The sequence below is a fragment of the Metopolophium dirhodum genome, chromosome 7 (genome assembly GCF_019925205.1).
Source record: "Metopolophium dirhodum isolate CAU chromosome 7, ASM1992520v1, whole genome shotgun sequence".
In the NCBI taxonomy this organism is placed as follows: Eukaryota; Metazoa; Arthropoda; class Insecta; order Hemiptera; family Aphididae; genus Metopolophium; species Metopolophium dirhodum.
The window spans coordinates 29,998,747-30,012,879 of NC_083566.1; the positions used below are offsets into that span (position 1 = coordinate 29,998,747).

Genomic DNA, 14,133 nt, shown 5'->3' on the forward strand with positions numbered 1-14,133 from the left:
TTCAAAATTAGTTCAGATATCGGTTTGAATTATTCAAAAATCAATAAACATGTTTTGATGGCCTATGGCTTTTAAACATTTTCAATAACTGAGTCTAAACTATCTGGTATTAAAACATTACTGCAGTATTTTGAAAATTATGGAACTCTTATTTACTTTCGAAGAACTCAGATACGATGTCTTCTGAGTTGTATAGATTCTAATGTTCTATAGGTTTTATATGTCGTTTTTGAACTGCACGAATAATCATATATTTAAAATGGTATGAAATTAATGACAATCTGAATCTAAATAACTTATAATAAAATACAAACAGATTAAGACATAAATATATATATATTTTACTTTTATGACCAAAATAAATGTATAAATTAAGTTTTTATTTTAAAATAACACATAATAATATAGGTAAGTACTGGAGTATTTAAATTTTACAGTCAGAAAGTATTTATTTTTTCTAAGTCTTAAAAAATTCATGAGGAAATACCGGTAATAACCAAAACCCAAAATCTGCACGTGTAAGTTTAATCACAAACAGTCCGTTTTTATGAATTAAAAAAACTTTTCTTAAACACAACCAAAATGAACACCAATATAATTGAGTATAATATATTTTTCGTATAATATTTTTAGACATTTTAAATGAATACTTGCTATTGTCTTCTTTTAGAATAGTATTTTTGTTTTATAATATAATAAAACCTCAGTAGGTACAAGTAGGTTTACTCATATACTTGGGGTGGTACGTCTATAATAACCATATCGGCATAATATTAATAATTAGGTACAATTACATAATAATATAATAAGCTATGAGCCATTTTGGGAGATTTATCAATAAAAACTCTAAAACCAAAAATTACAAATATATATTTTTTTAACAATTCGTTTGGGCGACAATTCACGAGTTTGCAGTGCGCACATTCGTTTGTTCCAATGTCCGACGACCTTTTTTTTCCAGGGCAACTTGTAAAATGGCAGCTGCACCGTTCTAAATATTATTATTATCTTCTCCTCCACAACCGTTGCAGACAAGATTCGTTTACAGTCGTCGAATAATATATTGTAATATAGTCGCCTGCAAGTCGGTCGTCGTTTACCCTGTAACTATAGAACATAATAATAATATAATAATATGAAAATAAAAATAATAACAACAAAACAACGTTACAATAAATTCATAAATATATTATAATATGTTGTATTCAAAGACATCCGACAAATCCAAGATTACAAGCTGCAGTGTTATTATTATTATAATTTTAATGATTTGTGAATCGTCTGATTTATTATAATATCATCGTCTCTATCTTTTATTATCACCCCACGGGTTGTCCGTATCTACAATATAATATAATAATATAACCCTGCACATTGTACGTCATAAACCTATATATATATATATATACGACGTGCGTTTATACGCGTTATAATCGGATTTTTATACGCGGAAAGCAATAAAAAAAAATTTAAAAACCGTCTTTCCTTAGTTTTCAAACACGCGTTGCGTAATCCAAATACATCTTTTCGGTTTTTTTTTCTTTTTAATGTCGTCGTAAACCGTCATCACACTCGATCCGACGAAACACGCGAAGACTGCGGCTGCCGATCCACATATAGTTTTTTAATAGTACAATATATTATAATATACCGAATACCCCCTATACCATACCTGCGGTAGTAGGTATATATTATTATACATCGCGGTTGAGCAACGTCCGCTTTTACTTTTTTCGAAGGTCGCCTTATACTGAATATTATAATATCTAAATACCTCATCTATCCGTGATAGTCGTTCCCCGACCCCCTACGGTTCGTTTATTATTACATCGTATTAATAATAATATGTATTATAATAAAATGTGTGGTTTCGTTCCCGGGAGAGTTGTAAAATAAACAAAAATTAACTATACACACCATAATATATGACGTCGAAATGTTTTCTTCTCGCTCCTAGGACACGATTCTATACGTTCCCGGTTCCCTGCATCTATATGTTAAGTAATACACAATATTTATGTACACGGAATCATAATTTACACCGTCTTAACTTTCGACGTATTCCTTACCGGCTATACCTATCTACTATGACAACATTTGACAAATGTCTTATACATGTCGTATATTCGTATTCAACGCTGTGCGGTGCAGCACACATCACAACGTTGTAATATACGAGTATTTAAATATTCTGAATAAGACACCGGTGCAGTGGCCGCGCGGAGTCGAAATCGTTGCTAAAGCACAATATTATATTTTTCTCGTAGGTACCAAAGTCCAGGCACGGTCGATTCGGCGTTTGATTACCTTAATTGATATACACGATTTGTGACGCAACATGTCTAGAGCCATGTGGCCGTTATTAGACGACTATAAAAACCAAACAATAAACATGCTGCACCATAATATTATAGTGGACCATTAAACACGTTCCTATATAGTGTCATCGGATTAAATATAGACGCGTGCACGCGAGGAAAGCAAAAGAATTCCTCGGCACCGCGCCGCATCGGACGGACGACAGAATAAATTCGTAGTGCGCAAAATTATGATATTATATATTTGTAATCATGACGTATAATGTTATTATAATATCCGTCGACTATGCGATCGTCATCGTCGTTTCAAATTGTCTGTCAAGTTACATAATATTATAACCATTAGTGCGGGGGGACAACTCTTGAAGAATAGTAATAACGCACGAGCACGGCGTGAAATGATGTGGTCAATAGTATACTCATAAATAAATAAGCGCTGATCTCCTCTGCAAGAACTGCAGCAATAAAACGAATTATGTTAAAAACGTATGGAATCTATTATTTTTGTTATTATGTTTTTTAATAAACATAATTCTTAGCGCGTACCACGACGAATATAACTGTTCTTAATATTAAAAAGCCTCCGTAGATTTTATATTTACTCTACTTCACCAGACTCACCACATGATGCGGTTTCCTCAGACTTCAAAAGCTAACCCCAAAATGTATTCGACGATAATTTAATAATCAATTATAATGTATATACCTAAGGGAAGGCGTTATTATAGATAAGGCGAAAAAATGGCGTTGCGTTGAATGGGTTTTCGTTCGTTTTGTTTGTATTGTTATAATATTAAATTCCCCCCCCCCCCCCAAAAAAAAAACTGTAATCACGAATGCCGAACCATAGCAGATATCTCCTGTGATGGATCCATTGTAATATCGTATTATATTTACAGTGTAGATTCTATACGTTTATCACATTTCTATACGCATCGACTGTTATATTCAGCAAAAACTACAATATAATAATGTTTAAAAAGAATAATGAAGCCTAAACTAGGAAGTGAAATATTAAAACCGCGGCAAATTTCTTTGAAAAAAAATCTGACAACAATACGTATTATAAACATAATAAATAATAATAATACGATGATCGGATGATATAGTATTATTTTAGAACAATATTCTAGAAACTGAATTCTGCATATAATATTATTATATACGTCAACGAGGACAAACTGTGAATAATAATTTTAAAAAAATTAGCCGGCAGGGGAGGTGGGGGGGTGTTATAAGTGTGGGATGGCCAAATGAAACCGCTGATAAGTATAAAGATTATTAACACTCAAGTCGGACCTGTAGGGTACCTACCAATACTGCAGTGGTTCTTATACTACACGATTAACGTCGGGGCGTGTACCCATCGAGCGTGTTAAAATATAAACTGAAACAAGCCGCGAGCCCTTGACATAATAATATATAATATTATATTGTATAAGCCATTATGTCCATCGAGGCATCGAGCCGGCAATGGTATCAAATACCAACTGGCAGGACATAAATGCGAATCGTCAAAAAAAAATAATATGGTCTGGTGAAACAGCCACATAACGGACGACGTCGTCGAGGCAAACTTTGTATTAGGAGATCGCCTTATTCGTTCTATAGTCCCCCTGTCGCTTCCGAGAAAACGGTAATAAATTGGCGGTCAAATTTTGGACGATAATCAAATTCTGTTTTATATTTATAAACTTAAAATTTCACTTTATTCAAAATCTATATAGTCCGAACCTCTTGGAAAATATTATACAAATTATCATTTATAATAATTATAAACAACCCAACCGACATGATTCGAAAATAATCAGAATAAACGTCGTACCTACATACAAAGTTATTTTTCAAGCATGCTCACCCCATTTTTTTTCCTTTATTAGTACATTAATTATTAAAATTTTGATTTTTATAATTTTTAAGTATGCCTAAAGACAATATTTTAAAATTTCTGATATTTGTTTAAATTACTAAATGAGAACCCCCTCCCCTCTTTTTTAATGAAAATTATTTAGCAAATGGTTTTCTTGAAAATGTTGTTGTATCTAAATGAAAATCCTAATAAGTAGTTTCTGAGTTATTAAAATGTTTATAATAAGAGTATTAATCTTTGAAAATGATTTTATATGAAAATAAAACTATATTATGTAATAGGTATTAGATGTAGTGTTTATAAAACTTGGATCATTAATTTTAAAAATGATTTATATTAAAAAATCAATAGTAATTACTAACTTTTTAAAAATTCTAAGCCCCCAATCTACTATTATATCTACTTTATACTTAACCCGTTACCACATAGACATAGAATCTTTAGTACACACAGTTTTATAACTCAAACACTACTCGCTTACATTTTGACTTAGATACATCAAAATTATCAAAATAAATATCTGCTAATTAATTAAAAAGGTGGGTTACTATTTGAAAATCGGGAGTTTATATTGTCACAGGATCATTCTTATGTGGTACAATAAATCTCTAGGATTCGAAAACATGGTGTCCAAGTGTCTTTAAAGGTTCAAAAAAATCATAATTTAAGCATAAAAATATGATGAGCATTGAGCATGCTTAAAAATCACCTGTATAAACATTATATAATTATTATGTTACGAAATTTAAAAATTTTAATCGTTAAATATAGTGTTTGTACAGGTACGTACAGGTACATATTATTAGAGGAAGTGTAACTATAGTAGCCGGTGGATATACTGCTTAAACTAACGGAAATTTAAACGATTTTCAACGATAACGGATATCATTAATTTATAAGTACCTATATATACAAGTGATAATCGGCAACGCTAATAATGATAGATTATAAAACCCTAAGAATTAGTCGATTAAGTAAAAAAATGTCAGCGATTCGTGGATATTTACATTTCAGTTTTGCGGGCGCGATAGAAAAATCTCAAACTGTCGTCGTAAAAGTCGAAGCAAAACGACATTATTATTACTATTATTGTTTATGTATCTGCACGCGCGCGATATCGTTACACTCGTGATCGTACCGCACCGGATGGAAGAAAATGCTAACCACATATGGTACCTCACACATTATTATATTTATACCATACTCATACATTGCCGAGCGTCCAAGGACATTCTATATAGAAACAAGGGTCTCTGCTGTGATGAATCCGCTAATGGACACCGCGCCTATAGCGTTATTCCGGGAAAACGTTAAACAAATTGGAATAATCGTTTCCGTTTGCGCGGGGCGTGCGTTGTTCCGGAAACGTGTTTATAAGACTTAACGCCTGGTATATATATATACATCGTGTGTGTGTCATTGATGGCGTTCCAAGTGAAAAAAATCGTTTTATTATTATTTAAACGCCAAACATCAAAAAGCTCGGCATCGCGAATAACTGTATATAATATTATGACAATAAAAAAACGTTCATTAATGGCACGATCGTAAACGCTGAAATCGACCCGCTAATCGCGATACCCGCTCAAAAATAACTTTTCCGCGCAAACCGAAACCGGTGCCAGTTCCGATCGTGCTGCGGCGGTAAAGTCGCTAAAATACCAGATCGTTTCCACAACAGCGTACGTCGTATATTATAATGTATTATAATAATAATTATAGACCCGCGTGTAACGACGTAACAGTAAAGTTGTACAAACTGTTTAGAAAACTGACAAAATAATAATGTGTCGTCGTCGGGGAAAAAAATCGCTATTTGACGAGACGCGTAAATACGCGTTATATACCTATAATATGCCATAATAATATAGCCAGCTGCAGCTGCGGTTGGACGACTTCCAGTCTTTCCGTCCCGGAACGGCTTTCGGTTGGGATACATAAATTTAAATGTATTCACAATTTTTGATTTTTTTTTTCATGACGAACGTGTTTTTTTCATCAGATTTTTTCGTACTGGATCAATTTTGTGTTTTCACCATTTTTTTTATCTCGATGGTTTTATTTTTATGTTATTCTAACGGTGGCCCTCATTTTTGTTTTCATATATATCGAAAAATCTTGACGCACTTACAATTAGTTACGAATATTGAAAATTTATGAAAATAAATCGTCTATCTACTATTATTTATAAGCCTTACAATAAATATTGGATTATCTACACTAATGTTGATGGTTAAAAGTAATGCAAGCTGCTTTAAGCAATTAAAACGCTTGTATAAGGTATAAGCGGCATATGTCTTGTAAGACATTTTACCTCGGAAATTTAAAAATACGGGTCCTATTCACTTTAATACTTTTTGGAATAATGTGTATCATAATATATTTACTGAACTTAAAATATAGGTACATCCAGAATAATTATAATACGTGTTAAACGCATACTCTGTATCAGCAACTAATAAGTTGTCTTACGAATTTCAGATGGACCCCTCCCTCTAACCAAAAGGCATTATATTATTCGTTTATTACGAAAATGTAAATTTGTATTTCACTTTAATAACCGCTCGTTACGGTCCATTTTTTTTTGTGCCTAGGTATATGCGCATAACTTATAGTAAATAAGGTACGTAGAAAGAAGACGAAAAACCACCGGTTGCATCGGCGTGGTTAAGTTATTCGTTCGAATGCAACGCGCTGTTAATCGCTATGTATTACTCTCTCACAAACACCCATATACGAGTCGATTTTGGTTATCAGACCTTGATGAGGTTACTCTAATTACTCGTTTAACCAAGTACAATAACATACAATATTGGGTACATATTATACATTCCGGCAAAATGTTTTTCCGTCGATCGCGGTCATTCGGTCAGATCACAGGCCTTCTTTGTATAATATACTGTATATTATATTATACTTTAGAGAAAACGAATCCAAGGTGAAAAGAAAAACGCACAGTGCGTTAAAGGTGTATCCAACAGTATGCTGCCGAGTAAAATATATACTATTTTCACGTGATACTTATAAGTGAACAAAACATATTATGCATCGTGGCGTGTGGAGGACGACTTTCGACGTACGATGACACGCGATTACGTGTCGATAAACTGTCCAAATAATCAATTTGCCCAAGACTGCAGATATTGTCTTCCCGTACGAGCCACACACACTATTTTTGTCACGCCTCTGCGTTCATCGATCACGGCAAAGGTAATGCAGGGATATATGCAACAACCAGACTGTTCTACGAAAATAATTTCATGAAAGAAACGATTTGGTTTTACATATTTATTTTAAGCGCCATGCATGGAGGTTTTAATATGAATATAAGATGTAACCAAAAGTTTATGTTTTGTAAGGACCGTGGTATAGATTTCAGTGTCTGATTGTTCATGGCATACGCCCAGCACTTTTGGCGATTTCCATTTTACCTCCCGGCATTTTTGGGAATTTACACTTTAACGTCCGGCACGGAAAAATGTCGCTTTCCAACGCTTCAACCGTCGTCGAAAACTAAACTTTCGGTGCAGGCGTGACAAAAACGTTGTTTACGACGATATATTATTATATATGACGTACTATCTTATTCTCTGGAGTATGGATAGATGGAGTAGATAGAGTAAAGACCGACTGTAACGCCAAAGTCAGCGCGACGCCTACATTTGATTGTTAGTATAAAAAATATTATAATAAATTATATTATGCGACATTATTCACTTTGTATCACCATAACAATATTATTTACACACGCGTGCATGGAGAGGAAAAATATAATATACGTCCACAGTTCAAAAAAATATCAATTGATGCTTAACGATATTATGTATTGCTCAACCAATTATTACGTGCATCTATTATATTATATATAGGTAGGTACATCTGTATACTAAACTTGTTTGCTTTGAATCGAGCGCTGTCTCCGACGTCAATATCTGTCTATTGTAAAAACGCCTATGTCCACAGATATACATTTATTCACGCCGACTGGATAATAATAAATAATTATTGAGGAATGCGGCGGTGGTTCGGTCCTTGGACTATTGTTACGATATACCTACAAACAAGCGTTTGCTCTGGCCACACACGGCATTTGAACGAAATAATGATACCTGCTATACTGGTGAACCGGTTCAGTTGAAAACCATATGGATAGATAACCGCGAGGTATATAGTAAAGTTCGAGGCGAAATCATGAGACAAAAATATTTTGAAAACAATGAAAGTGATATTATAATATCATTATATTTGTGAACAGTGAACACAATAATATACGCTCTCTGAGCCCAGGGGCTGACAACATTTGTCCTTTATACATGCACATTCATTGACTGCCCACAATTCGCCCTACTCCATGAAATCGACAAGGCTGAAATTCTACCGATCAATAAATTCTTTTACTTATTTGCGAGCAAATTGTTTAAGTAAATTCCTAATGCCTGTGATATTCGAGTCACCTGAGATTATCAACTTCGCAGTTAGCTGTAATTACAATATATAGGTCCCGGGTAGAAATTTTTTGTTTAAAAATATTAATCATTATTATAATGTTATACTTATAATAATATTTTTAAACAAAAAATTGCTGTCTGGGTATAGGAACGTTGGAAAATAATACAAAAGCGTCGCTCTCGAAATTATATGTAAACAGGTATATAAGTACAGGAATGTCTAGAAAAGCTTGGTATCCGAACATAGACATTTTTATTTCTTTTCTAAATAATTTAATACTGTAGCAAATAACGAAACGTTCGGTGAAAAATATCATTGTTTAATGACAAAAACAATAACATCTGTAAGTGTGATAGACGATTGTGTAAAGGCGTGATCATATATTCATAAAATATGTAAGCAATTTACAACATTTTGAAATATCTAAGTGTGTTATATAGCGATTATAGCATATGTACCTATAGGTATTAATATAATAAAATAGGTTTAGCTGTATGCCTATAGAAACGTTCGTAACGTCACAATATCGAAAAAGGATATAATCATAAAGCTGTTAATTTATTGGCTGTCAATGTCGGGGAAAAAACTATTTACTCATTATTGACATGATTAAACAAAGCAAATGAAAGACATATATTTATTGTGTTACGTGATAAAAAGAACAAACAATAAATTCAGTTTTAAGTTAACGTAATAACGCGTATACATAAAAACAAATAACTGCGTATAAAAAAGAAATATAACTATATACCTATATATTTTATTGTACTATATACCTATATTGCCCCCGTGTTGAATACAAAAGATGATTCAGGAGACATCAAATTTAGACTGAGGCAAAAATAAAACGCGAAATTTCGGTCAAGCTCTTTTTTATACTATTATTATTAGATCTATTAATAAACCCTTATTCAGCTCCGGCTTGAATAAACACTATCGGCAGACGGAACACAATGAGCTCGAGACAAAAAAAAAAGCTGTCTGCCAAGTATTACGTGTATGTGAGTATATTATATACTTAGGTAGATATACAATAAAACGAGAAATAATAAATCCGGCCATAATGTCGTGAAAAATCAAAATTTAATAGTCTGGACTTTATTTTTATTACTATAAATTTGGTCGGTCATTCCCGTCGTCAGACGAAAAAGAATCGAAAAAAATCGGTTCCTCGATCGGCGCAATCAGAGCCAATTTATACGCCAAATAGGATTGTTTTAGTCAATGGTGCCGAATGTCACACATCGTTATAAGAACACGCGTCATAGTAGTCATACATACCAGTAATTTGATATAGGTGGTTAGATTGTTTGATATAGTTGAATAGGCGTGCAGTATAAATCGGTATAATATAATAATAAGATGGAGTGAATCTGTTATGACGGTGATGACGGTGCTAATAATATCTTGCACTTGCAAATTATGTTTTTCAGTGCGGTCCCCATCACAGAATCACGTATCGCAGGGCTAGTATATTATATTAGGACATTCAGAATTATAAATACCAAAATAAGAGGAAAATAGTAAATATAATAATATTATATAGGTAGGTATAATATGTTTCCTCGATTCAGAATCCCGCGCGAATATTTATATTACAATATTTTAAATTGTAAAGTCTAAAAACCAACAAAGCAGAAACAATAGTAGACATAAAAATATATCTCCGGCGACGAACAATTATTATTATTTTCATGTAAAACCTCACACGTCTAAAATACCGTTTCCTTCCTACACAATAATATAATAGCAGTAATATAATAATATATTGCATTATAATATACTGACCAAATATTATACGTTGATTCGTTATCGATTTGAGCACAATATTATACTGTTGACTGCAAGCCACCGCCGCCGCAGCCGTCACGCGTCCACCGTCCTGACCGTCGAGTTTTTGTTGTGATACGCTTCCAGTCGGTGCGACAAATCGTGCACGATGTCTCTGAACACGACTGAGTCGACGTTGTCGCCGAGCACGTACAGAAGCATCCAATCGCCCAACTTCGACCGGCGCACGATGTTTCCGATGGCCTGCCGTTTGATCAACCGGAATCGTATGCAGAAAAGGTACACGCGCATCCGCGGTGACACTATTATGATGAACCTAAAAATTATGAAAAAAATGTTGGATATTCAATAAAAATAAATTGACCTAGCGCTCTTATACCCACCCTATATACCTATATAATTTGCCTAACCCATGCCGTGGACGAAAATGCGCTAAAATATGTATCAAACTTCATATCTATACCACAAATATAGGTTGTTGCGACTGAAATGAAATCGTCCGAGTCCCATATAATATGTATTAGGTACGTCATTGTTATTAACAGAGGCGGGGGCGTAAAGTCAATACACAATTTAACCGAAAATGTTGAAATATGTTTTCGATTTTTCTTTATTGCGATAAAATGTGTTCCCTACATTAATAATAGTTATATTATACAGTATACACGTCATACAAATTAAATGATACGCTCTTATGTCTGACATCTACGAGATCAAAGCACAGTTTACCGCAGTATAGGTGACTGGTATATAATATTATAGTTCACCTATAATATTATACCTATAATGCTAGTACACATTATTATAAATTATAATATACTGTTGAAATAGCGCGTATATTAATATCATCCTCCCGCTGTTAACGTATAATTAATAACGCCCTTATTGAGACTAAAAGACGGAAATTTCTATACGACGTTATAATATATTATACATATATTATGTATTATAAAATAAATAATATTATTATTGTTATTTTTACAACGTGACGTGTCTGATATTTGTTTTATTTAATAAAACTGCACCGAGAATAATTGTTCGTATTATATTGTTATTTTTGTTTTCACGTCGACAGTATTATTCGCGCCGCGGTCGATGTAAAAACAATAAGTCATCGGTTGATGTATTTTTCTTAAAACCGGAGAAAACAACGTCTGCTATATTAATCATTACCTCCTATAGTCCAACAAATGATATATATATACTATAGTTACACATTTTCTAGCGTGCAGCTTCGTTAACGAAGTAAAAGAAAATGAATGCTAATCAAATTATCACAGCTTTCGGATGGATACGCTCCGAAGAGTCGCGTACAATATATTTCCTCGGAGATTTATCTTTTCAGTTTCAGACACATAAACGAACCTACAACGGTAATTTGTTTTTGTTTATTCGGTAACTGGCATGAATGTATAAGCTGAAAAATATACACAAACTACAACCAAGCTATGTATACCTGCATATCATCTGTTTTCTGTTCTAAAAATATAGGTTAAAACACAATTTAAACATTACAAAATTGAACCAATAGTAGGTATCGGAGTGTCGTCGAGATCCTTCCAGTGCAACCATATCGTATTAATTATATTAGACTTAAATCAAACATTTTAAATTGATGCTATTGCATATAGGAACGACCATAAGCATAAAGTTGACTGCATGTTTTGTTATCGGGTTATTGTTGGGATAAACTTTTGTGCGACGCGATTGTGTATTTTGTTTTATTTTCTACTTGTAGTTAAACCTGTTATTGTATACTTAAACTGACGTCTTTTGTAGGGCAACATTTTATATTTTACTATTAAATCTTTAATCGTAATAAATAAATAACAACTGTCTATAAAACCCTTTTTGGAATGTATACCTGCAGAAAGTAGAAAACATTTTATACGGATACTAAAGAACCCTGCAGGACCCTAACATCCGATTCAATGAAATTGTGTATCTATTATAGTGACTATAATATATTGTACCTTCTGTGTAAAAACTAAAAGTTGTTTGGACGATCGTATATTATTGTGTCGTCCGATTTACGAATTTAAAAGAAAAAAATGTATCTTTCGAACATTTTCAAATCATTTCACTCCAACGAAATTTTTTCTTATTGTCTAAGAAATGCCTATTCTCGTTGGTACGATAAGTAACAATATTATGTTATAATAATTTAATAAAACCAAGCACGAGATAAAACAATTTTAAATTTTGGTACGAAAATATTGGTTATTGCACAACACAATATTACATTAATATATAACCTTTACGCATAGGTGCCTATATAAGAATCCTGCAGCAGTAGCATCAGACGCTATGTAATGTACGCCGAGTCTCGATAACTCGAATCTCAAGGGGAATAAAAATAAATTCTACTTACGTATGTTTCGCGTTATATACCTAAAACACTTAAAGGGACCAGGCAAAAAAATTGAGCTATCGAGACTCGACTGTAATTTTATATTTAAGCATAATTTTGAAATCAATATTTTTTACATGTAGGTATAATATATAACATGAAAAAAAACATTTCATCAGTATACATTATATGACACCAGCAAGCACGTATACCAATACCTGTAAACGATCACGGCTGCCGACAAGACGCCGAGGATCATGAACCAAAACCACAGGAAGACGTAAATCTTTTCGTTGACGGCGTTTAGAGGTAGTATGCATATGGAGTCGTGGGTCTCCACCTCGCCGGACACGCCGAATTTGTGGAAAATGCATTTTGTCATCCTGGGAAATATGAAGATCATTGGGTCCACTCGGTCTTCCTGGTCGCTCTCCAGAAACCGGATCACGTCCACGCCGAACGTCAGAAACGCACCATCGAAGAAGCGGTTCATCATGAACATTTGACCTGTCGTCGACACAAAAAAAATGTTATAAAAATTTGACATTTTTAGTATAATTGTAAGACATGTAATAAAACAACAATTTAGTTTTATATTTTTAATTGTTCAGTAATTGTCTCCACATATTAGTTTTATATTATTAATTGTTCAGTAATTAATCTTTGCATAGGTAATATAATATTATCGCCGTAGTATTATTATAAATTGTATATTATAATACATATTATACAATGTTACATTACACAAACGAGATGACAGATAAAACTATATATTTGGCACAAATTCATAATATCTTAAAAAGAAACACACAATTTAAACCTCAAACGTAGATAATGTACACAGTAAATAAATGTCATCAAATATAGTGCACTTTTCTCAATTCAAATGAGTTTGTAATAATTAACTAAACAGGCGAAATAAAGAGTATATATAATGTGTATAGCGTTTTAAATGTTATCATTCTTATTTCATAATATGAATATAAACTAATTTTATTCGTGTAACGTTGACGTTTACAAAAATAATTTTAGCACTTGGTTTCAGGACCACGTGGTTATGACCGTAAACCATAATAATAATAAAAACAACTAAAATGATTTCGGTAATTTGAATAAATCAAATATTCTTTTAATAGAAAACATATTTTATAATATAATATACAGCATATATAACTATATAATCGAAATTCTTTGGATTTTTAAAATAAATATCGAGATACGTCATTATTATCCACTGGGAGTGTCAGGAACTGGGCAAAGCGTCATAAATATATATTTTTATCTAAACATTATTATACTGCAAGAAAATTCTCGAAGAACGACCGCAAATGTCTAGGATTTTTAATTTTTAATAA

General features: G+C 32.8%; 1 protein-coding gene across 2 annotated transcripts in view; it reads right to left on the minus strand.

Annotated features, from left to right (window-relative positions):
• Nucleotides 1–593: 593 nt before the first annotated feature.
• Nucleotides 594–14,133, minus strand: part of LOC132948277 (innexin shaking-B) — a 48,539-nt gene continuing 34,999 nt past the window's right edge. For both annotated transcript variants that reach the window (XM_061018688.1, XM_061018687.1), the window contains exons 4-6: nt 12,997–13,285; nt 10,426–10,744; nt 594–1,107 (exon numbers count right to left, since the gene is read on the minus strand). In XM_061018688.1, the coding sequence (XP_060874671.1) occupies nt 10,504–10,744; nt 12,997–13,285 (530 nt within the window). In that variant the 3' untranslated portion in view covers nt 594–1,107; nt 10,426–10,503. The remainder of the gene's footprint in view (nt 1,108–10,425; nt 10,745–12,996; nt 13,286–14,133) is intronic.